Genomic DNA, 23,825 nt, shown 5'->3' with positions numbered 1-23,825 from the left:
AAAATCTGTTTTCACTTTGACACAAAAGAATCTTTTTTGCAAATCCTTGTCAAAAACATTAAATTAAATTGACAGTGACTCAATGTCAAAAAGCAATGAAAAGGGAAAATTTCCAAGGGGGTAAATATTTTTTAAATGCGCCATAAGCAGGTAGATGCACTGTTAAAAAAAACAACAACAAAGAAACAGCTATGGTCAAGCCAGTGATTCTGAAAAAAATACACAGATTAAATAGTCAGTGTCTGAAACTAAAGAAATCAAATGTTCATTTTACTTGCTGTCTTAATGTCTTGATAGTGGGTGAGATTAATCAATTGTGGTTTTGTTTCATACTAGATATATAAGCTAGTCTATTTTTCACCTTATTACAGGAGGCTTCAATATGCTCTACTTCATTTCATGATAGATTTTTGATGATTTTTTTAATGCACTTCCCCCGTCTGACCTGCAGATGGAGTCAAACACTGCAGAGACTCAACTACAGACCTCCATTAACAATAAACATACAAAAAAGCTCCATCGTTGGAGCAGAACACACTGGAAAATCGCCCCTCAGAAGAAGCGGAAGAAGCCGTTTGTGGTCCGGGAGAGAACAGCATCACCCTGGGTGTGTCTCTGAAACGGGAGCACAGTCGTGCTGCGGCTTGGAGGGGGACTTGTTGAGAGGATGGAGATGCGGCTGCAGCAGGTGAACATGTCGGCTGGATGCTGAGCAGCAGAAGCAGCATCTGGCTCCTCATCCCTCCATCCTCCACAGCTGATACATGAGGCAACATGGCCGCAAAGCAGCGCACCCTGCACAAACACTGATCCACGGAAGAAACCCCAACACAGGTACATATATATGTATTTATTTATTTATACTGTACATGGGGAGATGCTGAGCCAAATACTGTTCGAGTCACAGCTAAAGCTACAGGTTAATATTTCTCATATATATAAAATCGAATATTCCAAGAATAAATGCTGTAACTAGAACACAAATCAAATGATATTGTATTTTATTCTAACGTCATGTGTGTTATTTGCTCCAGTGATTTATGAGAGTCATGTTCCTGTCTGCTTTCCCAGACTAGATGGCGTTCATGTCCCGGTTTTCTCGGTCCCGGAGCAGCTCCAGGTCTCCGAACCGAAAAGACTCGGAACGCGCCTCCCCGAACCTGAGCGTGTCGGAGCTGGAGAGGCTGCTGTACACTGGCAAGACGGCCTGCAACCATGCAGACGAAGTGTGGCCGAGGCTCTACATCGGAGACCAGTGAGTTGATATCATAACAATATTGATAATGAACTTTATCTCTGAACAAAACTGGGTTCAGAGGTGCTTTCCAAAAAATAGTGCGACAATAACGGATCACAAAAGACACTATCGGTCATTCAAGGAAAAATCCCTAAATACCTCCACTTGATCTCCTCAGAATCAGATGGTTTTTATATGTACAGTAACTTCAGTATATTTACTGAAGCCCTGCAACAGTTTACCTTCATGCTATGAATATTTTCAGAGTTACAGGCCCTTTTGTATATTGTCATAAGGGTGGTCTCTTAAATTGCCTTACATTTTCCAGCATTTTTCAGCCTTATAGCTTCAAAAGTACAGGAGATAGACACATGAACGTTCAAGACTGAAAAAAAAAAACCCTGAGCTCCATTAAAACTGCATCCAAAAATTAAGTGAAATTAAGTATTTTTCTTCAGCACCATTTTTTTTATAACCAACTTTGAGCATTAATATTATGGGATATATCACAGTTTCAACTCCAAAACTGCATCAGTTTGTGACAGATTCATAAAAACAGACATCCCTGGATGTGCTATCTGTTCTCCAGGGCTGTGCAGAGACCTTTGGAGGGGCAGGTGCTCAAAGTTAAAAGGGGGCACACAGAGCACAAATTTGAAACACCAGACAGAAACATACCTGACAATATAACTGGCTGAATTATAGTAACCCATATTCATGAAGAACGTGACATGGAAGGGGTGGTGCAATGGTTAAGTCTCTGGACTGCTGATCAGAAGGTCATTAGTTCAAACCCTAATGTAGCCACCATTGGGCCCATCAAATTATTATTTTTAAGTTGTATTTAGATCACCATTAGACACTGGACTGTTTAAATGTGGCTACTCTTCCTGGGGTCCTTGCTTTTAAATGTCATACCTTTTCAAGACATATACTGTATAGACACGGATTTGCTCCATGGTGCTGATTCTTAATCTGCCCTTTATTATTCGTAGTGCTAATAATAAAGTAAAAATGAATAAATGATATAGAAATCATGTATTTAAATGTATTTGTGCTTTTATTCAGTTTGATTATCCACTGTGTGCAAGACAGCAAAGTTATAAAAGTTATATATTTTATATTTATGCATATTACATTTAATTTGTCTATATAAATACAGATGTTTTAAACAAGTAATGATATCTTTAAATGAGAGGTTGAGAAAATCACAATTCAAATTCTTCTAATTATTATTGTATTTATACTGCAGTAGTCCAAAATTATGTGAAAATGCATGTACATAGTTTTAGTGAAATAACATAACCTATGCCTCAGTGCCTCTAAAAACACAGGAAACACACTGCAACTCACTGACAGTAAAATAATACATCTCTCTGATGCACTTTGCCCATGACAAAAGAAACACACAGAAACAAAAAGAAGCCTGACATTTTATCCTCTCAGCATGCTGTGTGTGGTTAACCAGCGGCCTGTAACTGATGACAGGTGTGTGTAGAGTCACACACTCACAGGATGCTCACTTCCCTTCATCAGTTATCTAGAATACACCGTGCACAAACGAATACCGCTGCAAAATCTCCTCACCGGACCATCAGTTGTTGAAGTCCTCCCTCGGGTTTCCGGTTTCTAGACTAGCGGCGCTAGCGCTGAGCTACAGGCCGTCTGGGCACCTCGGGGCAGTGAGTGAGGGACGTCTACGTAGAACATTTGACCGACCGAGGGAAGATCTGAATTATTATTAATTTTATTTTTGTTTTATTTATTATTTTGGGCTTCAAATACTTTTACACACACACACACACACACACACACACACACACACACACACACACACACACACACACACACACACACACACACACACACACACACACACACACACTTACAAATAAAAAACCAAAATTAAATAAAATTTAAAAAAACAACTTTGACAAAAGGGCACTTTGGGCATCAAGGGGCAAAGGGGCAGGTGCTTCAGCCCCCTCTGCCTCCCCCTCTGCACGTGCCTGCTGTTCTCTGATAACTGACTGGAGAAAACTTTAAAAAAGAGCTGCATTTTGGGTAAACTTTCAAGGGGTCCAATCGTCAGGTGGGATTGGTGGCTGAGGGTTCAAAATGCTGAAACAATAACAAGAAAAACACTCAGTTACAGTAACGTCGTGCCGCTATCTCACAACGATACAGAAATCTTTAACAAATCTGTGGATTCAGACTATAAGCTGCATCACTGCCAAAATCTAATCACTTGGTCCTTGTGTCATTTCTGACCTTCTTTGAAAATTTCATCCAAATCTGTTCGTCCGTTTTTGAATAATATTGTGCACAGACAGACAGACAAACCAACGCCAATCGTCAGATAACTCCTCCACGTTCCTTGGCGGAGTAACAATGATCTTCCAGGTGAAATTCTTTATAACTCAAACAAACAGCTGCATGGAGGAAGTGAATCACTTCTGATAAAAATCTGTACATTCTCACCACAACAAGTTCTTCAAGTCAGCCTCAAAGCCAAAAGAGAAGAGCAGGTCAGCCTCGTCCACCACCAGCATCTCCAGGGAGGAGTGCAGGACCAGGTTCTGGGCGTTGAGGTGGGCGAGCACATGGGATGGCGTCCCCACCACCACGTCAGGTTTCTCCATTAAGATGGGTCTGTCCACCAAACACACACAAACCAATACATGACAATTAACTATAAACTTCACATCTACACTCTGGTGATGTAAGAACATTAAATATGCACAGGACTGTGCAACATTTTGAGGCAATTCAGGTATTTAGAGTCTTATCAACATCATTAGATTCATAGGTTTATTTTGCAGCTGGACAAACATCCAGCCAGAGTTATAAAGAACCATCTTCAAGTATGAGAAGAAGAATCACAGTAATGTTGCGAACAAGCAGATAAACAAACGGACGAACCACCGCTGATCGTAACACAACTCCACTGCGTTCCTTGGCGGAGTAAAAATTAAAAAGTAAGAAATTTCCACCGTTACATACTTCCAACTCTGAAAACATTTACAATATGAAGGTAAAACTTTCCATGACTTCATTAAATATAATAAAGTTATTGTATAAAAAAAATTGCTAATTCTGAGTGGGTCAGGTGGGACATTTTTTCAGATTTGGTGGATTTTATACAGAATGACCCGAAGCAAAAAAGCACCAATCAAACATTACAGGCAACATAATAAAGTATCAAACAAATGTCAGTCTGTACGTAATATTCATATTTTTAAACTGAGACTCTGACTCGGCTGTTTTTGCTGGGGTTAAAACCCACTTAATTTTGAGCGTGGGCTGTGGTGTTATTACCTGCAACCAATTCTCTGCTCTGATGGGTTGAGGTGCAGAATAAGATATCAATAGCTCTGAGATGCAGAGTGGATCCAAACCATTAAAAACATGAATGGCAAACAGACATTAAAACATTAAGCACTGGAAGACAAGAAAAAAAAAGCTGCAGGGTAAAGTCCAGTACTCAGAATTTTGCATCAGCTATTTGCATGAATATACTTCCATTATCAATACACCTTGGACAGGTCACCAGTCTATCACAGGTCTACATATAGAGGCAAACAATCACACTCGCATTCACAAGTTACAGACAATTTAGAGTTGCTAATTAACCTCAGCATGTTTTTGGACTGTGGGAGGAAGCCAGAGAACCTGGAGAAAACCCACACATGCACAGGGAGAACATGCAAACTCCATGCAGAAAGATCCTGGGAAGGCGGGGAAGTTTTTCCTTTGTACTTACTTCTTACCTCTATACTTCTTGTGCATTTTTATGTACCAATATGTTCTCTTTCTGCGTCAATTTATGGTGGAAATGTCTTCATTTATATCAAGGAAAACAGAAACGATTCACAATATAAGGAAATACAATTCAATAAGGCTTTTGGAGTCTGTGTTACTTTCAAAGAGTTGTTCTCATAGATATATGGGCATGATTCACTCTTCTGTCCTGTTTTGTGTTTTTTGTTTCGGGAGGTAACTTCTCTAAATATGGACCTAGCTTTTATTTGAATTAATTTATAGACCCTTGGACAGTGGACTTCTGTGGAAATTCCTTGGGCAGACATGACACAAGTGTCTTATTTTCTTTTGTGTGACATATGAGCTATAGTTAGCAACCACCCCCCACCCTCCACCACACACAAACACACACAAGCACACACTCTAACCAACCATTTTTTTCCAGAGTGATTATCTATGTGCAGTTCTATTTATTTTTGTTTTCCGCATTTCCCTTTACTCCATTACTCTACATAATTTATGTCATGTGGAGACATGAAGAACAGTTTGACTGTCTGAGCTGTGTTAACCTCCTTCTCTCTGCAGAGACATTGCATCAGATCGGCGTGAGCTTGCCAAACTTGGCATCACACACATCCTCAACTGTGCACAGAGCAAGTGGCGTGGAGGAGCCGAGTATTACGCCGGCATGAACATCACCTACCACGGCATCGAAGCCCATGACTCCCCTACATTTGACATGAGTGTCAACTTCTATCCTGCTGCTGAGTTTATCCACAAAGCCCTCACAAGTGGAGGTAAGTCTCAGAATTGACACTACAGTTCAAAAGTTTGGGGTCACCCACATAATTTCATGTTTTCCATGAAAACTCACACTTTTATTCATGTGCTAACATAATTGCACAAGGGTTTTCTAATCATCAATTAGCCTTTCAACACCATTAGCTAACACAATGTAGCATTAGAACACAGGAGTGATGGTTGCTGCAAATGTTCCTCTGTATCCCTATGGAGATATTCCATTAAAAATCAGCCGTTTCCAGCTAGAACAGTCATTTACCACATTAACAATGTCTAGAGTGTATTTCTGATTCATTTAATGTTATCTTCATTGAAAAAATCTGATTTTCTTTCAAAAATAAGGACATTTCTAAGTGACCCCAAACTTGAACGGTAATGTATGTGTGTTTAACAGAGCATTCTGGGCACAGACTTCCAAAATGTTTCTCAAAGAGAGTTTAAATAACCAAAAAGCTACACAGCGGCTATAAAGAGGTGCAAAACAACCACAAAGTGATGCAAAACTATCATAAACAGACTTAAAACAAAAAATGGAGCAATACAGAACAACAACTCAGAGATGCACAATGACCACAAATAGACTCAAAACAAACACAGAGAAACCTTAAAATCACCACAAACTTTAACACAACCACAGTGAGACACAAACGGCAAAGAGACTCCAAACAAATCCAAACTGAGTTTGAGCAGCCTACAGTCTCAAAACAGACACACAATGAAGCAAAACAGCCAAAAAACTTTAAAATAATCACAACGAGGTGCCAACAGACTCAAAAAAGAGGAACAGGAGTCAGATTTAGATTTGTATTTACATGATAATGACAATGGGGAGGTTAACCCCAATATATTATGGGATGCAGCTAAAGCAGTACTCCGGGAAAAGATCATCGCCAGGACAGCAGCACTGAAAAAGGCAAAGAATCAAACATTTCTAAGTCTACGGGAAAAACTGAAGGACCTGGAACAGGCACAGATACTACAAAAAGAACCCTACACCTCAAACCAAATTAGGGAAGTTAAACAGCAAATAGATAAAATCTTAAGTGAAGAAGTTGAAAAAAACATAAGGTTCATGAAACAAAGATATTACGAAGCGGGCCCCAAAGCAACTAAACTATTAGCTTGGAGACTCAAAAAACAACAGGCAGATAACACTATTCACAAAATAAGAGACCCTGTTACAAAAAAGACAACCCGCTGTCTAGATGGAATACACAAAGCATTTGAAACATACTATAAATCTTTATACTCCCAGAAAAAGCAGGTTAGTAAACATACAATTACTGAATTTTTGAATTCATTGGACCTACCTGCACTTGGCAGAGACAGTAACAATAAACTTATATCACCAATAACAAAAGAAGAAATAGGAAAAGCTATTTCAAAATTAATAACTAATAAATCACCTAGCACAGACGGTTTCCCTCCAGAGTGGTATAAATCTATGAGCAAACATCTGCTGCCGCTGTTGGAGCCCTGCTTTAACCACACTTTGAGAGAAGGACTCTCCCCCCCATTGTGGAGGGAAGCCTTCATATCAGTAATCCCCAGAGAAGGAAAGGATAACTTAGACTGTAAAGGTTATAGACCTATCAGTGTTCTTAACACAGACGACAAACTCTTTATGACTGTCTTGGCAAACAGACTGGAAGCTGCCATGACCTTTTTAATCGATGAGGACCAAACAGGATTCATAAAAAATAGACAAACTCAAGACAATATAAGGAGGACCTTACATATTATTGAACAGATAAATAAGAATAAAGCTAGTGCTATAGTTCTCAGTCTGGACGCAGAAAAAGCCTTTGATTCAGTTGGTTGGGAATTCCTTTATTTAGTGATGAACAGATTTGGCTTCAGTGAGGATTTCATACGCTACATCCAAACCCTTTATTCTTCCCCTCACGCAAGAATTAAGATTAATGGTCACCTTTCTAATTCAATAACTCTACATCGTGGTTGTAGGCAGGGCTGCCCCCTTAGCCCTAGCCTCTTCAACTTATTCATTGAACCCTTTGCCCAAGCAATACGTCAGGAAAAAGGTATACAAGGTATTTCTATTGGGGGAATGGAATACAAAATTAGCCTGTATGTAGATGATATATTGGGAAGGATAGGAGATCCAGATTCAAGTCTGCCATTATTAATGAAAATCTTTGAAAGTTATGGGGAATATTCGGGATATGCCCTCAACATGCACAAAACCCAGATAATGACATTCAACTATACAACACAGGAGGTTGCTACAAAATACAAATTCAACTGGAATTCATCTTACATTAAATACCTTGGAATCAGTTTATCTAAGGACCTTTCACAACTATTTAAAATTAATTATACCTATAACAATAAAAGAATATTTGACGATCTCAGTGGGTGGGACCTGCTTCCTCTTGACTTTGGTGGTAGAATAAGAGCTGTTAAAATGAATATCCTTCCTAGGTTATTATATAATTTCTTAGCACTACCAGTAGAAATTCCCCAGAGACAATTTAAGGAATGGAACAAACACATCTCATGATTCATTTGGAATAAAAAAAGACCAAGAGTCAAACTGACCACACTGCTGCTGCCGGAGAGGGAGGGGGGCATGGCCCTACCATCGTTGAAGGATTATTATATATCAGCACAATTAAGACCCCTAGTGTGCTGGTGTAACCCCTCTTATGTAGCCAAATGGAAGACTATAGAGTTATCACTAACAAACATACCAATACAATCACTACTGGGTCATGGGGTAAAAACTAATGAGACACCACAGACAACAAGTCAGTTTATAAATTTCTCTTTGAATATATCGGGGGAAGTGATCAAACGCTTCCAGCTCGTAAATGAGGTGAAAATACTTAGATGGCTGGCATATGACCCGGAGTTTAAACCAGCAACTTTGGATCAGAGGTTTAGACATTGGGCTCATTGTGGAATTACATCCATGTGCAAGATTGTTAAAAAAGGAAAATGTTCTTGTTTCAGTAACCTATGTGAGATGTATGGCTTGGGCAAACAAGATCTCTTTAGGTATTTGCAGCTACGGGATTATTTCTGTAAAACAATAAAAGGATGCAGCCCATCGGTCGTCACTCGAATATTCATGGACGCTTATAACTCAGGCAACAACAAAGGACTTGTAAGCAAGCTTTACCATGCCCCCACCTCTTTGAAGATGGACACCACAGACTACGTGAAACAAAGATGGGAGAGAGAGCTGAACATAGAAATAACACAGGACATGTGGCTGAGTGCCTGGAAAACACAGGTATCCTCCACCAACTCAAAGACTTGGAGGAACTTCTGCTGGAAGAACCTAATCCGATTCTTCATCACTCCTAAACAGAAATCAAAACAAACTGATGTCCAATACAACTGCTGGAGGGAATGCGGAGAGGTCATGGCTGATCACACTCATATATTTTGGTCTTGTCCCAGGTAGCGGGAATCATATCAAAAGTCCTAGGTTTTAATATTGGTGTGACATTTATAACTCTTTATCTTGGGATCATCCCTGATGGTATGAATGCAAATGATGTTTACCTTCTTAAGATTTTGCTGGCAGCAAGTAAAAAAACCACAAAACATTGGCTCCAGAAAAATTGCCCTACCACAGACCTCTTTGTCAGCATTGTTAAGCAGCTGCATACTCTAGAGCAAATGACCTACTCCATAAGACTCCAAAAGGACCAGGGAGAAAAATGATGGAGAAAATGGTGTGTGTATTTCGCTGCTGAAATAGATAATTAACCACTATTGTCATTATGATACACTGTTATTGTGATGCACAGACTTGTAATTCATCCCAAGACCCTCATCTCTGTCTTTATTTATCTAATTTACCTTATTATCATTTCTTTTATTTATATGTCTATTTTTAAGTGTATGTATATGTGTATGTATGTATGTATGTACATATATATAAAAATTATTTATTATTATTATTATTATTATTATTATTATTACTATTATTATTATTATTATTATTATTATTATTATTATTATTATTATTATTATTATTATTATTATTATTATTTATTTATTTATTTTTTGCTAGTATCATTGTTGATGTTGGGAATACGATTTCCCTGTTCATTGTTCCTTTAAAAAAACAATGTTATAAATAAAAAGTTTAAAAAAAAAAAAAAGAGGAACAGAAGAACCACACTCCAAAGACTCCAAACAACCACAACAAGACTTTAAGCAACAAAGACACTCAAAATGACCCAAAAATGATCCAAACAGATTCGAGCAGAAAGGCTCAGAACAGCCACAGACTCAAAACAGTCACACAATGATGCAAAACACACACAAAGGGACTCAAAACAGCCACAAGTTGTAAAGCAACCTCAAAGAGATGCCGCCAGACTCAAAACAACCACAAAGAGACAAAAAATTACCACAAAGAAACTCAAAACTGCAATAAAGTCATTCAGAAGAATGACTACAAAGAGACTCAAAACAACCATGAAGAGACTTGAAACGACCACAAAGAGACTCAATATTACCACACAGGGACACAAATGACTAAAAAGTAACTCACAAAGAGAAAAAACATTACCACAAAGAGATGCTCCAGATACAAATTGAAAAGCAAAACTGTGACTTTGTCAATCAGACATAAATCTTTTTTAAGCTAATTTTTTTTGCCTTTCTTGTAGAGGACAGTGGAGAGAGACAGGAAATGTGGGAACGACCTGCAGCAGATGGTCATGGGTCAGACTCAAACCATGGCCACTGCTTTGAGGACTATAGGCCCTGTTCATGGGTTGCCTGCTCAACCAGTTGAGCTACCAGGGCACCCAATCAGACATAAATCTAACCCATAACATCTGGAAAACGTGGTCCAGATCAGATTTAACCTCCTGTTGTCGTGTGTGTGCAGGTAAAGTGCTTGTCCACTGCACTGTGGGCGTGAGCCGCTCAGCCACACTGGTGCTGGCCTACTTGATGATCAGACAAAACCTTACGCTGGTGGAGGCCATTAAGACAGTGAAAGACCACCGTGGCGTCATCCCCAACCGAGGCTTCCTCCGCCAGCTCAACGGCCTGGACGGCATCCTGAGAGAGAGCCGCAGAGCGACGCCACAGAGCTGCAAACACCCCCAACACACACACAGCCTGAGGTAGCAGCCAGGTACACTGAAGGAGGTAAAGCGTGACACTGCAGCTCTGCAGGGTTGGACTGATACCAGTGTCTCCACACTCAGTTAATTAAATTTATTGTATCTGTTGAACCCTTAAGCCTCTAAAACAGCAGTAAAGCAGTGAAGACCTGTATTCTTTAAGATATAAAGGGTGCAGTATCTGTGATGTTGTCTGAGCAAATTCTAATTAAGAACCGAACAGAGTAATTTGCAGCATATGCCAACCTAACTCTGTCTCGATCACACAACTGATTTCAACGCGAAATCCAAATTTGTGTATTTTGACCAATAGCAAGCCCTCTTGACAGTGCTCAAGGCAACACAGAGAAAAAGGAGGAACTGCATCCCAGAATATCTGGTTCTTTGATACAAAGTCAAAGGCACAGGCTTGTGTACATTGCTAAGAACCAGCCAATCACTGAGTGTAATGTTCAGTCACATGCTACTAGCAGCGGATGGAGGCTAAACATGTTTAAGGTGTTGAGAAAACTGATAAATGACTACAATTCAAAACACATCAATGAAACAATATCAGACTCACCCACATACACATTGCTGAGCTGTAAAGCAACCTAAAAGTTTAGAAACATCCGGTTTAGATGATATTTACCTTCATATCATGCTTCCTGTATGAATTTCAAGCCGTAAGTAAATTTTAATCAAACTTCAGACCATTCCAGTGAAATCTATGAAGACATGAAGCCTATTTTTATTGCTGCTGCTGTTGGAAAATGCTTCAGATCTCTGCACTAGTATCCAAATCTTGAAATTATCTGATTTATTGGAAATAGATCAAACGATGGCTTCTAATACATAGATTATTTAAAATTATTCTCATTTAATAAGGTTTGGACAGTATTATCACTGCCTCCTGGTGTCACCAGGTAAATCTTGCTAGTTAGGGGCAGCAGCTGTACAAGGTGCAAGCAAAAAGTTCTTAGACTGTGGCTTACTCCAGGTCATTGGACAATAGAAGAGCTGCAAACTCCAGACCAGGGGATGGAGCATCAAGTCAGGATCCCCAGGACCATGATTGCTATAAATTCATCTGTCATGGTTGGATTGTCAGAGTTCTACTGTAACATCTTTAGGGGTCTGAAGGGGAACATTCGGTGCAAATAACCTGAGCTGTGATGTGGTGCTCAAATGCACCATGTTGCCAGTCACAGTGCAGTAATTATGGATGTGTTTTGTGACCATAACATCATCATGGTTACGCTCCACCTGCCCAACTGTCCAGATTAGGCTCCCTGCAAATTCTTCCTGTTCTCCAAAATGAAATTCAGCATAAGGGGTTGCTGTTTGGAGATGGAGAGCCTATCACAGATTGTTCTTGACATGCTTACAAGTGTCACAGGAGCACTGGGAGCAGCCTATTACTGCACCAGTAAACTAATTGAAGTAAATGGATTTTGAATGTTAAAGGCAGAGTCTCAGAACTTTTTGATTGCACTTCATAATGATGACTGACATTTTTGATTAATCTTATGATCAGTTACAAGACTTTTAACCCTGCTGCTCTTATTTTCTTATTTAATGGGGATCAGTTCAAGCATTCCTATCTGCCAGCCTGGATTTTCTATGTCAAAATTGATGGACTAAAATGGGCACTATGCCTGCCCTGGACCATATATGGTCCTGACTCTTTTTTCTAATGAATATGTTGGTTAAACCCATGATATCTACCCTCAGAAAGAGTGTTTCTCAGTGATTCTTGCCCATAGCTTCAGTCATTGCAGGTCTTCCCTCAACTTTTTTACATTCATTAAGTGCCCTGAATAACTCATTCTCTAGTTGTAGCCCAGGTCTAAACCAGCACAGCTATGTAGCCTATAGTATTGTCATAGTCCGTATACAATTACTATCTGTTTGTGAATAGCAACATGCAGTATACAGTACAATTTTTGCTTTCAGTTGGGTGTTGAATTAGTTCAATGTGTTGTTTCAATCCAGTGTATTTCAAACGCTCCTTTTGTATTAGATGTGTACTGATCTAAAACTCACACATCTATTAAACATCTTCCAGTCTGGTGTACCACTTCACCTTTACAGTGACTGTTAGCTGTCCAGAGTAGCCGTACTCTAAGTGATAATTTAATATGCCAGCACAACAAGTGTTTAGAGTAGACGTGCAGTGTGAGAGAATACCACAAATGTGCCATTGCAAAAGCTACCAACTGCCTGGATGACAGGAGAGTGCACACATAATGTTCAGTGCAAGTCATGCAAAGTCTGCTCTTTTGTCTCAGTGTTAAAAGTGAGGCTTCTGTTCTCATGCTAGTGAAAAACAGTAGAAGATCCAATGCTGAAATTTAAACCAGATTTTCAAATACCCTCCTGAGTGTTATTATAATGATTACCTCAAGTATCATGTTTGAAATACACTTTTTGTGACTTGTGGTTTTCATCTGTGTTGTTTTAACACCACCATGATGATGGGAAGGAATGCAGCAAAATGTATATAAAAATATGGCTTTGTACAGTCAGTGGAAATGTAAAGGTTTAGTTTGAAATTCTTGGGAAGACATTTATTTGCTTTCCTTAAAAGAGTTGAATGAAATGACTGGTGCCACTCTAATGTCTAAGTGTGGAGCTGGAGTTAGGAGTCAATTGGCCTAGATTAGCATAAAGACTGAGAACAGGGGGAAGCAGCTAGCCCACCTCTGTCCAAAAAATAAAAAACAAAAAAATCACAAACTTAAAACAAAATAGGTATCAAACTAAAGAAAAAAAGAAAAAGATTTAAAAAAAAATAAATAAAAGCACATGTTACAAGTTAATAAAAAGTCCATCCACTTATTATCTTTATCTATACACTGCTTAATCCTCATTAGGGTTGCAGAGGGGCTGGAGTCTATCCCAGCTGACTTAGGGTGAAGACAGAGGACACCCTGGACAGGTCACCAGTCTATCACAGAACTACATATAGAGACAAACAATCACACTCACAGATAATTAACCTCAGCATGTTTTTGGACTGTGGGAAGAAGCATGCATGCACAGGGAGAACATGTAAACTCTATGCAGAAAGATCCTGAGAAGGCCAGGAGGTGAACCAGGGATCTTCTAGCTGCAAGGCAAAAGTGCTAACCACCAAGCCACTGTGCAGCTTTAAGTGCAGACTTTCAGCTTTAATTTGAGGATATTTACATCTAAATCAGATGAACAGTGTAGGAATTACAACACATTATATGTGCCCTTCACCTTTTTAAGGGATAAAAAGTAATTGGATCCCAGGCCGAAACGCAAACCGGTGATCTTGTAGCTGTGAGGCAACAGTGCTAACCAAACAAAAAGTCCCAAATTAAAAAACAGAAGTTACAAATTCCAGGTGTACGAGTCACAAATTAAAAACAAATAAGTTCCAAATCAAACAACTAATTTCCAATTTAAAAAACTTTAGTCACTCATTTAAATTTCACAAATTAAAAATATGTCATGAATTAAACACATGAAAATCATAAATGAAAAACAAGCAAAAAAAAAAAATCACATTTAGAACACAAAGCTACAAGTGAAAAACAAATCAGTCTTTGCTATGCCATGCTAAGCTAAATTAAATGCCTCCTGGGTCCACCATCCCACAGACATTACAGTGGCATTGATCTTCTCATCTCATTCTCGAATGTAAGTAAGTGTATTTCACAAAATATCAAGCTAATAATTTAAAGTGTTTTGCATTGTGGCCTTGGAAAGCAAGGCAGAGCAGCAAACGATCTGGACACAATTAGTTTAAGGGACAGTTTGTTTTCATTGTGTGATAAATAAATACCCATTTGCATCGTAGCTGGCTAATTGCGGAGGTTGATCAGCCCCAATGGGCCACATCTGACTCCTGTATCCTTATACCATAGACTGTATGTAAAGATTAATGACTCAAAGTCCTCATAGGCAAGTGTTGCCAAACTGGTGCTGTTATTTATGGCTAATGAGACCAAACTCCTGTCTTCTAAATAAATGGACAGAGGGTCATAACTGCAAAAACCACTAATCTAATCTTATAAAAAGCACTGTGCAAACACATGGCTGGCTGGAGTTTTCCTGGTTTAGACTGTTAAAAGCAGATGATTGGTCTTTTGGGGGTAGGAGTTGGACATGTGTAACACAATCACCGTCTCTGATGTTACAGAAATCGCCCATAAATTTCTTCTCTTAATTTGTTCATATGGAAGGGGCGGGATTTAGAGCTATACTGCGACCAGCCACCAGGGGCAATAAGAGTGTTTTGGCTTCATGTCTGAGCTGTCACTTCATCTATCTTTACATACAGTCAATGTATTATTTAAAAAAAAAATTCAAATTTGCGCATTTTGTGTAATATTTAAATCGAGGTATGAAGTTACTCCCAAAGTCCAGAATCAGCCGGTCAGAAATCCTCTCTTGCTACATTTTGTGTCAGGAAAACGGAGTAACATATCATGATGTCCTCTCGACAGCAAAATCTGCCTTTCTTAAAAAGCTTTCCTCAATCTATTAGGTTAAAACACACAGGAGGCACTTCTAAAAATAAAGAACTATCTGTGGTCAGTGCCTGTCTAACCATTATGATCTTTACCTTTGCTGTATTGGATCTGTGTGTTTTGTATTTGTGGTTTTATTGTGTCATGGTGGTTGTTGGTCTCAGTTACCTGTTTATGTTCTCATTACCTGTTTGTTTTCTTACAGAGACCTGTCTATTGGAGAACTTGAATTCTTTTGATTTATTTTTGTATCACTCTCTTTGAGGTTCATTAGAGGAGAAACTGGAAAAGGAGATGTTGATGCCTTAATCTGTGTACTTCGAGTTGGTTTTTAGACTTTTGTTTCTACCATTTTATTGTGAATAACACTGAGCATTGATTACTTTGTTTTGATAACTTCTGTACTTAATTGGAAATAAAAAGAAAAACTTCTCTCAGACATGTTTTACTGTGTTTTCATTCAATCTTTTATGTAATCATTTCCTTTAAATACTCTTATTCAAATCAGCAAGAAAATAGTTTGTGTTGGGCCTCTGAAACAGACATCGCTGCCCAGAAAGCAATTGAGCGGCTGTTCTGCAACCCTCCAAGATATTACATGTTCTTCATAGTGTTGTTGCAGTTAAATGGTTTTTTTTTTTTTTTTGGTGATGCCTGCAAGGCTTTACCATTCATGTTACATTGTAAAAAAAAAACAACAAAAAAACCCCCCTGCAAAATCTGATCCAAGCTGTTTTATATTTGGTATGTGCCTATAGGATACCATTGGTCCTAGATAATACATACTTAATTTATTGTAGTTGTAATACCTGGATGCATGATCTCTTACTGTTTAATACTGTAGTGACCCAAGGAGGCAGTGACTCAGGCTATACAGGCAGCTCATGTTGGAAAACAGAGTAATGAGAGGATTTTAGCTTAGCTTTTAACAGGCCACCATGACAGAGTATTCTGAGATGCCAAATGGCCTCCGTCCAGTTTTCAGACATTTCAGACATACAAGTGATGAAGAAAATACCAGATACTACGGATACTTCTTTTGCTACAGATAATTACCATCATGTCACTCCATTTCCCACAGTTAGCCACAATTCTTTTATCTTTTATTAAGTGCTACTGTCTGCCAGACCCCCTCTTACCTTTTGTTGTTTATCAGACTTCTTGATTCAATTACCATTTTGTTCTGTTGTCTTACCCTCTTTCACTGATTAGCAACCATACGCAAAATAACTACTATTCACCTTGGCAGTTACATACAGCTCCCTCCCTACCATTTGATCCTTCCTCTGACATTCCTATAAAATGTGTACCCTGAAAATGCTCTGGGTCGACTTACCTTTGCAGACCCATACTCTGTGTCAGTAAATCTACTGTATTACCAGAAATACCAATAAAACACACCACTACAGCAAATTTCAAAGGACCAAGAGTCAAATTTCTTCAACGCAAGCAATTCTGCATGGGACAAATGGCCACTTTGCTAAGTTTGTATGACCAACTAACTGACCATTGATTGGTTGTGCCGCACTTAATGAGAAAATGATTCAAATTTACATCACCTGTGTGACAATGGACACAAACAAAGGATCCGGCTGAGGATTATGATGTCATACACAACCATTCAAAAGTCTGGGGTCACCCAGACAATTTCATGTTTTCCGTGAAAGCTCACACTTTTATTCATGTGCTAACATAATTACACAAGGGTTTTCTAATCATCAGTTAGCCTTTCAACACCATTAGCTAACACAATGTAGCATTAGAACACAGGAGTGATGGTTGCTGGAAATGTTCCTCTGTACTCCCATGTAGATATTCCATTGAAAATCTGACATTTCCAGCTAGATGAGTCATTTACCACATTAACAATGTCTAGACTTTGTTTCTGATTCAATTAATTTTATCTTCATTGAAAAAAAAATGCTTTCCTTTCAAAAATAAGGACATTTCTTTGAACAGTAGCGTTGATCAGTTACAAAATGTCTTGATTGACTCTGATCCTGAACTTTAAGCTCAGATTATACTGAAGGAAGAAGACCTAGGTGATCCTCAGCTCAGCTCCCCATTTAACCACTTATAGTATTATCTGGTGAAGAGTATGTCATCTGCAGTGGTAAAAAACAAAAATATATTGATAGATAACAATGAACATTTTTACTTTCAATGAATTAATCAAAATGTAACATTATGATCACATAACACGAATACTAAAATATAAAACATAAGCATAAATTCTCTCTAGGAAAAAGAGAGGACATGGACATGTTTTATTTACACCATCATCATTTTATTCTGATTTTGTTAACAAATGTGGCCCTTAAAGGACAGATTAGAAGGTACAAAATATTACAGAACAAATGTCAACACAGTAGACAAACATTTTAAAGAGGAGAAAGTGGGTTCACTGGGTGTTTTTTCTAGTGACACTGCTGATACGCTGATGCTTAGAGTTTAACTGCGATGATATAGGAGAGCAGGTGGACATGAAGGAGGCGCACTATTTTAGTTCACCACAGTCGGCAATGACAACCTTGCCTTTAGGAGTGCCACTCTTTGTGCCTTGCTTCTCTATCGCCTTGACAACATCAATGCCCTCCACAACGTTGCCAAACACCACGTGTTTCCCGTTGAGCCTGGAGAGCAGAGAGCAGATTAGTATGTGAGAGCGACACCTGAAGCTGTTCATGCTCAGAGAGGAGCTCACCAGTCGGTGGAGGCCGTGCAGATGAAGAACTGCGATCCGTTAGTGTTGGGCCCTGCGTTAGCCATGGACAGTGTCCCCATGCCCATGTGCTTCAGCTGGAAGTTCTCATCAGGAAACTTCTCTCCATAGATGGATTTGCCTCCAGTTCCATTGTGGTTGGTAAAGTCTCCTCCCTGAAAGAACAAAAAAGACCTCAAATCCAGTTGGCTCAGCACACATGGCAGTCATAAATTAATCTAAACAGAAACAGGACAAATTCCTTGCTTTAACTGTACCTGGCACATGAATCTAGGGATGACACGATGAAACGTGGAGCCTTTGTAGCCAAAACCTTTCTCTCCGGTGCACAAAGCACGGAAATTTTCTGAAAAACACAGACAATTCTTTAAAGATACATGCACCAACTAAAATACAGGAAGAAAATCTAGAGCAGACGTCTTTTTAACTTTTTTCCTCTCTACATCTGATCATCAGGCCTTTCCCTCTAATCCCGTGTATCTGCCATACTGCTTATTACAGTAATACTGCTAACATGGACTAATAAGTCAGTGGGCCCCTCGGTACAGGGGTTAGTCTCTGGCAGTTTTTAGTGTCTGTGTGTTCACTTTCTGTCTCTTTGTGGTAGTTGTGAGTCTTTTGTGGATGCTTGGTATGTCTTTGTAGTCTTTTAAGGGCATTTTTAATTTGTCATTCTGTTGCATCTCTTTTTGGTTGTTTTGAGGACATTTCTATGCAGTGGAGCACCTTTGTAGTTGTTTTGAGTCTGTGTGGTAGTATAGTATGTCTTGTTCATTTATTTTTACTCCACCAAGGAACACAGTGGAGTTATGTGACCATCGGCATTGGTTTGTCTGTCTGTCTGTCCATTCGCAACATTACTCAAAAACTAACTAACAGATTTCGATTTCATTTTCAGGAAGGTCAGAAATGGCACAAGGACCAATTAATTAAATTTTGGTAGTGATGTGGCTTATAGTCTGGATCCACGGATTTGTTAAAGACTTCTGTATCATTGTGAGATAGCGGCATGACGTCACTGTAACTATGAAAACAAGTGAACACTATGTCAGCTGCCTGCTGATGATCACATGATTGCGACCCTACTACAAATCCACCGCTGCGGACTTATCGGGACCCGTCCCTTGGAAATGATATAAGGAACAATTGATTAAATTGTAGGGGTGTTTCCGAGTCCCATCAATTCCTGCCACCCGCTACATATTTAGGTCACTCCGCCAAGTTGATTTGAGTCTTTTAAGTTGTTTCACGTCTCGCTGAAGTTGCTTTGTATCTCTTTGTCATCATTTTGTGTGTCTTGTGGTTGTTTTGAGTCTCTTTGTGGTTATTTTCAGTGTCTTTGTAACTGTTTGCATCGTCACATTTAAGATGTTTTGCATCTCTTTATGTCTCTTGTGGCTATTTTGTGTCTCTTTGTACTCGATTTTGGGGCTTTTTTAAAATTGTTTTGTGTTTCTTCAAATTTTTTTGAGCATTTTTTATTCCTTTTCAGTCTGGGGTCATTTTAAGCATCTTTGCCATTAGTTTGTGTCTCTGTGGTTAATACAGCATCATTTGAGTGATTGCAGTCATCCCTCGTTGCATGTCCTTGTGGTTGTTGTGCCGCTCTTTGGGTTAGTTTTGAGCCCTATTGTGGTTGTTTTGTGTCTCTTGGCGATGCTTTTACTGTCCCTTTGTTGTCATATGAGTCACTTTAGTTAATTGTTCTGCATCTTTTTGTGGCTCTTTGAGGCTCTGCCATTATTTTGTGTCTCCATATAGATAACTTTCATTTCATTGTAGTTGCCTTCACTGTAGTCTTTTTGCATCTTGAGCTCTTGCCGTGTAGGCCCATTTAGTAATCCAACCATGGCTGCTGAAGCTGTTTTCCCAACTTTCTCCTTGCAGAGGAGACAAAAGGCACATTTAAATCACAAAAACATTAATTCTGCTCAGAACCTCTCTTGTTATTGTCCATGCTCTAAAACAACTTGTAAACATATGGTAGTTCTTATAAAATTCTAAACAGCTGTATCCAATTCTTGGGCATGGCTTAGCAAATATAACAGTCAAAGAGCCTCACTGCAGCTTTTCCAACAGAAGCTAATATAGCAACCACTGTATGTACAAAAGAAGCATACAGGCCATTAATCCCGCAGTATAATTAGGTCATATACCTAACAATGGCTAAGTAGGACAGAAGCAGTCAGTCAGCAATGAATCATGCAGGTTTGCTTGTTAGAAGAGTCGTTAATGTTGTGAGACAGAGCAGGCAGAGCTGTCCACCACTTGTTTAGAGCTGCCAGAAGATTTCAAGACAACAAGACTTCTTTTCCTTTCTCTTCTCCTTCTTATTAATCACAGCAGCTCTTCACTGTTTACACTCTCATGTACCTCTCAGCCTCATATTAAGACTTGCTTCATCAGCATGTTGTGTTCACACTGCATCACCCACAGCTTCGACCCATATTTAGAGTAAATACTGCTGAAGATGAATGGGGATGCACATTTTTTCCTACCAAACATAAATACATTTTTGGTGTGGAGAAAATATAAGCCTGTGCAGGTCTGGGAGCATTGAGCTTTATTTTCTGGCTTACCTACCTGCAGTCTTTGGGACAACATCAGCCCGGAGCTGCAAACAAACAGATTTCAGTTAGTGGTTGTGGCTGTAGCTCAATTTTCAGTATCGATTTCTAACACATTTTTTTCAGCAAATCGATAAATCAAAGGTCAAAAAATTTTGAATGTTGTACAATACAACGTATACAAATACATTATAGCGTAAATATGTTACATGAAGCGGTAATTTACTATCACAAATGTCACGGAAAAGCAAACAAACTTCTCATCTGAACAGCTGAAAGCAGATATTGTGTGGTGTTTTTGCTTGAAATAATTAAAAATGCCTTCAATGTTTATTTAAACATGGAACCGTTGAGGCCTCATTCACAATGAGGTCAAGTAAGAAAATAGAAGATGTAGGCATATGAATAAGAAACTTGGAAAACAATGACAATAAAATGCTAAAAGGAAAATTTAGTAAAATAATAGAAAACCATCTGAAACAAATTAGTCAGGTAAAACAAGAACAGCTGTATAGTATAGTATAGTATAAAACCTTGTCTCATAAGTTGTGTTTTGTTCTGCAAGTTATTACAGGTTGTAGATGCACAGTGAGTAAGAACAGCCACCACAATATTATTATAATTTTTTTAGTGTATGTGTGTGTGTTTTCCCTGTTTTGAAAAATCAATAAAAAGAAAGTAAACAAAAAGAAACAAAACAAAACAAAAAACAGCCACCACAGAGTTATCTAATCATTTGAGTGTGTTTGGTCATTGTTTACTTTGTTTTTCTGTATTTTTAAAATAGATGAAAATATTTAGAATATTATATAGACTGGCAATTTACATGCATAAAAATAAAATAAGCTAATTATAATAATAATTAAGATCTATCAAATTTACAAGACTTTTATATACAGTTAAATGTAAAAACTATTATACTTGATATGTTCTTAAATGAACACTTTACTGTTTTATTCAAGGTAATGAAAAGGTATTTTTATAGATGGACATACCTTTTTTTAGTAAGATTTTTATGCAAGCTTACAAACTTTTTAACAAAATTCTATAATTAAACCCAACAAATAACATTGTTTTTGTTTAGTCAGATTATTTTTTATTATGAGATTATTCGACTTAATTTAAAGGTAATTTACTTATTTTTACACATGTAAAAATCTTACAGTAAATCTTAAAAATAATACAAATGACCTCATGTAAAATTACGTTTTGAAAATTGTATTTTAATTTAGTAAAATGACTGTATTTTGATGGGTAGAATATTTTCTGTCATTTTGCGGTATCTTGTTAAAAATATGAATGTTTTGAACAGATTATTTTTCTGAGTTCACTCATCAATTAATTGGCAAAGAGTTTTAACTCTAATTGTTGCTCTTATTAGAGCAGAAATATTAAATCTGACTTACAGCCTGACCTGCCCACTGTAACAGCAGTTCTACCTGAGAATTTACATTTAAAATAACGCTGAAAAATGAAGATTATCAAATTCACAAGACTTTTATGTGAAGTTACATACAATCTACATTTAACAGTATATTGTTGTAATTATCAAAAATAATAATATAAAAAAGATACCACCAGTCAAAAGTTTGGACACATGATCCCATTCTATAGTTTTTATTTAATTATTTTCTACATTGTAGATTAATACTGAAGACATCAAAAATCTAAAAGAACATATATATGGAATTATGTTGTAAACAAAAAAAATCTTAATCTTCAGTATTAATCTACAATGTAGAAAATAATACATATAAATAAAAAGAACTGAATGAGAAGGTGAGTCCAAACTTTTGATTTTATATTTTCATGTTATACATTTACATATAATTTATTTATTTTTACAATAGAGATCTGACAAATATACATGATTTGTATCAACAGTCACCTGCAGGTCATCTCATTGCACTTCATATGAACTAGATTCTTGCAATTAAAAAATAAATTACTTGTTTCACAAGAGTATTTTGACTTTTTTTTAAACAAGATTTCTATTCACATAACATTATACATTAAAACCAAACTATTTTTTATATTTAAAAAATCTTTAAAAAACCCAACTAGTAACAGCGCTTTTCTGCAGTATTATACTAACCCACGTTTATTGGTAATTTCAAGGTTCTCCACATCCCTCATTAAACATTAAAAGCCAAAGTAATACAATACGGCTTGAAACTGTATTTTAGTTACTGCATAGGTCATGACATTTTATACAATTTCTATTATTTTACAGTATTTTTACAAGATTTCGTTGACAAAATAGTTTTTATACATGTAAGTATCATCTGATAAACATTACAAAATCATAACAACCCACGATTTCATGTTAAATTCAGGCTTGATACTTCAGATGGTTATTCTCTGTTCTTATATTTGTTTGAAATGTTTTCACATTTAAAAAGATGTATTTATACATTGTGTTGACTAATTAATTAACTGTAATTGTGTTGCCTCGTGAAAAAATGTGAGGTAAGTGACCTGCAGATTCCAGCTGCAGTCCTGCTGTTGCTGCTGGGCGTTTCCTGCAGCTCACAGCCTGATCATTTGGAAGAGTTTTTACCTGATTTACTTGCTTTTCTGGACATCCACACAGTTAACTGTATTATATTGTGATGAAACACACTCTGGGGTATACAAATCTGACAAAATGGAAGACTGAAAGCTGCAGGAGAGAAGTTGACGCACTGCAACATGTCGGTCAGGCGTTTAAAAGCTGTAACCTTAAATGCAACTAAAAGTGAGGTTGGAGACGTGAAAATGCTCCTCTTACCTCCATGATGATCCTGCCGGCGTTAGCTCCATCCATGGAGATGTCAAAGAACACTCTGGGGTTTCCCATGGTGGTGTCAGTGCTCCCAGGGTGTGATGGTGATTCGCTCGGTGAATCCTGGCGACGCGTCAGCTTCACTCCGTCTGTCCAGCTCCGCGTTTTATAAAGCTGCTGTGGCGGTGAGGTCAAAGACGCACTCAGCCAATCACAGCGCAGACCCTCTGACAAGCTCCGCAACAGACGAATGACAAGTAAGATGGGCGGGGCTAGTGGCTGGTCTCTTCGGCAACCAGAGAGGGCGGAGCAGAGAGGAGAGGCTCTGTGAAGCCAAACCATAACAATGAAATATATTTATAGGCATATGCATTTAG

General features: G+C 38.1%; 2 protein-coding genes across 2 annotated transcripts; one reads left to right on the top strand and one right to left on the bottom strand.

The window, feature by feature from the left end:
• Window positions 1-479: 479 nt before the first annotated feature.
• LOC111586100 (dual specificity protein phosphatase 26) lies at window positions 480-15,834 on the top strand. Its single transcript, XM_023295797.3, has 4 exons — window positions 480-834; window positions 1,072-1,255; window positions 5,585-5,796; window positions 10,674-15,834. The coding sequence occupies exons 2-4, from the start codon at window positions 1,077-1,079 to the stop codon at window positions 10,916-10,918; spliced, it is 636 nt and encodes a 211-aa protein (XP_023151565.1). The 5' UTR covers window positions 480-834; window positions 1,072-1,076; the 3' UTR covers window positions 10,919-15,834.
• A 1,826-nt stretch (window positions 15,835-17,660) lies between these two features.
• Window positions 17,661-23,825, bottom strand: ppiab (peptidylprolyl isomerase Ab (cyclophilin A)). Its single transcript, XM_023286061.3, has 5 exons — window positions 23,455-23,825; window positions 20,701-20,731; window positions 18,375-18,463; window positions 18,100-18,272; window positions 17,661-18,028 (listed from the first exon to the last, which is right to left on the bottom strand). Exons 1-5 carry the CDS (start codon window positions 23,788-23,790, stop codon window positions 17,893-17,895), a joined length of 765 nt encoding a protein of 254 aa, XP_023141829.2. The 5' UTR covers window positions 23,791-23,825; the 3' UTR covers window positions 17,661-17,892.

The sequence above is a fragment of the Amphiprion ocellaris genome, chromosome 17 (assembly GCF_022539595.1).
Source record: "Amphiprion ocellaris isolate individual 3 ecotype Okinawa chromosome 17, ASM2253959v1, whole genome shotgun sequence".
In the NCBI taxonomy this organism is placed as follows: Eukaryota; Metazoa; Chordata; class Actinopteri; family Pomacentridae; genus Amphiprion; species Amphiprion ocellaris.
Note: the sequence above shows the minus strand (reverse complement) of the source record. Positions and strands in the feature narration are given on the sequence as shown.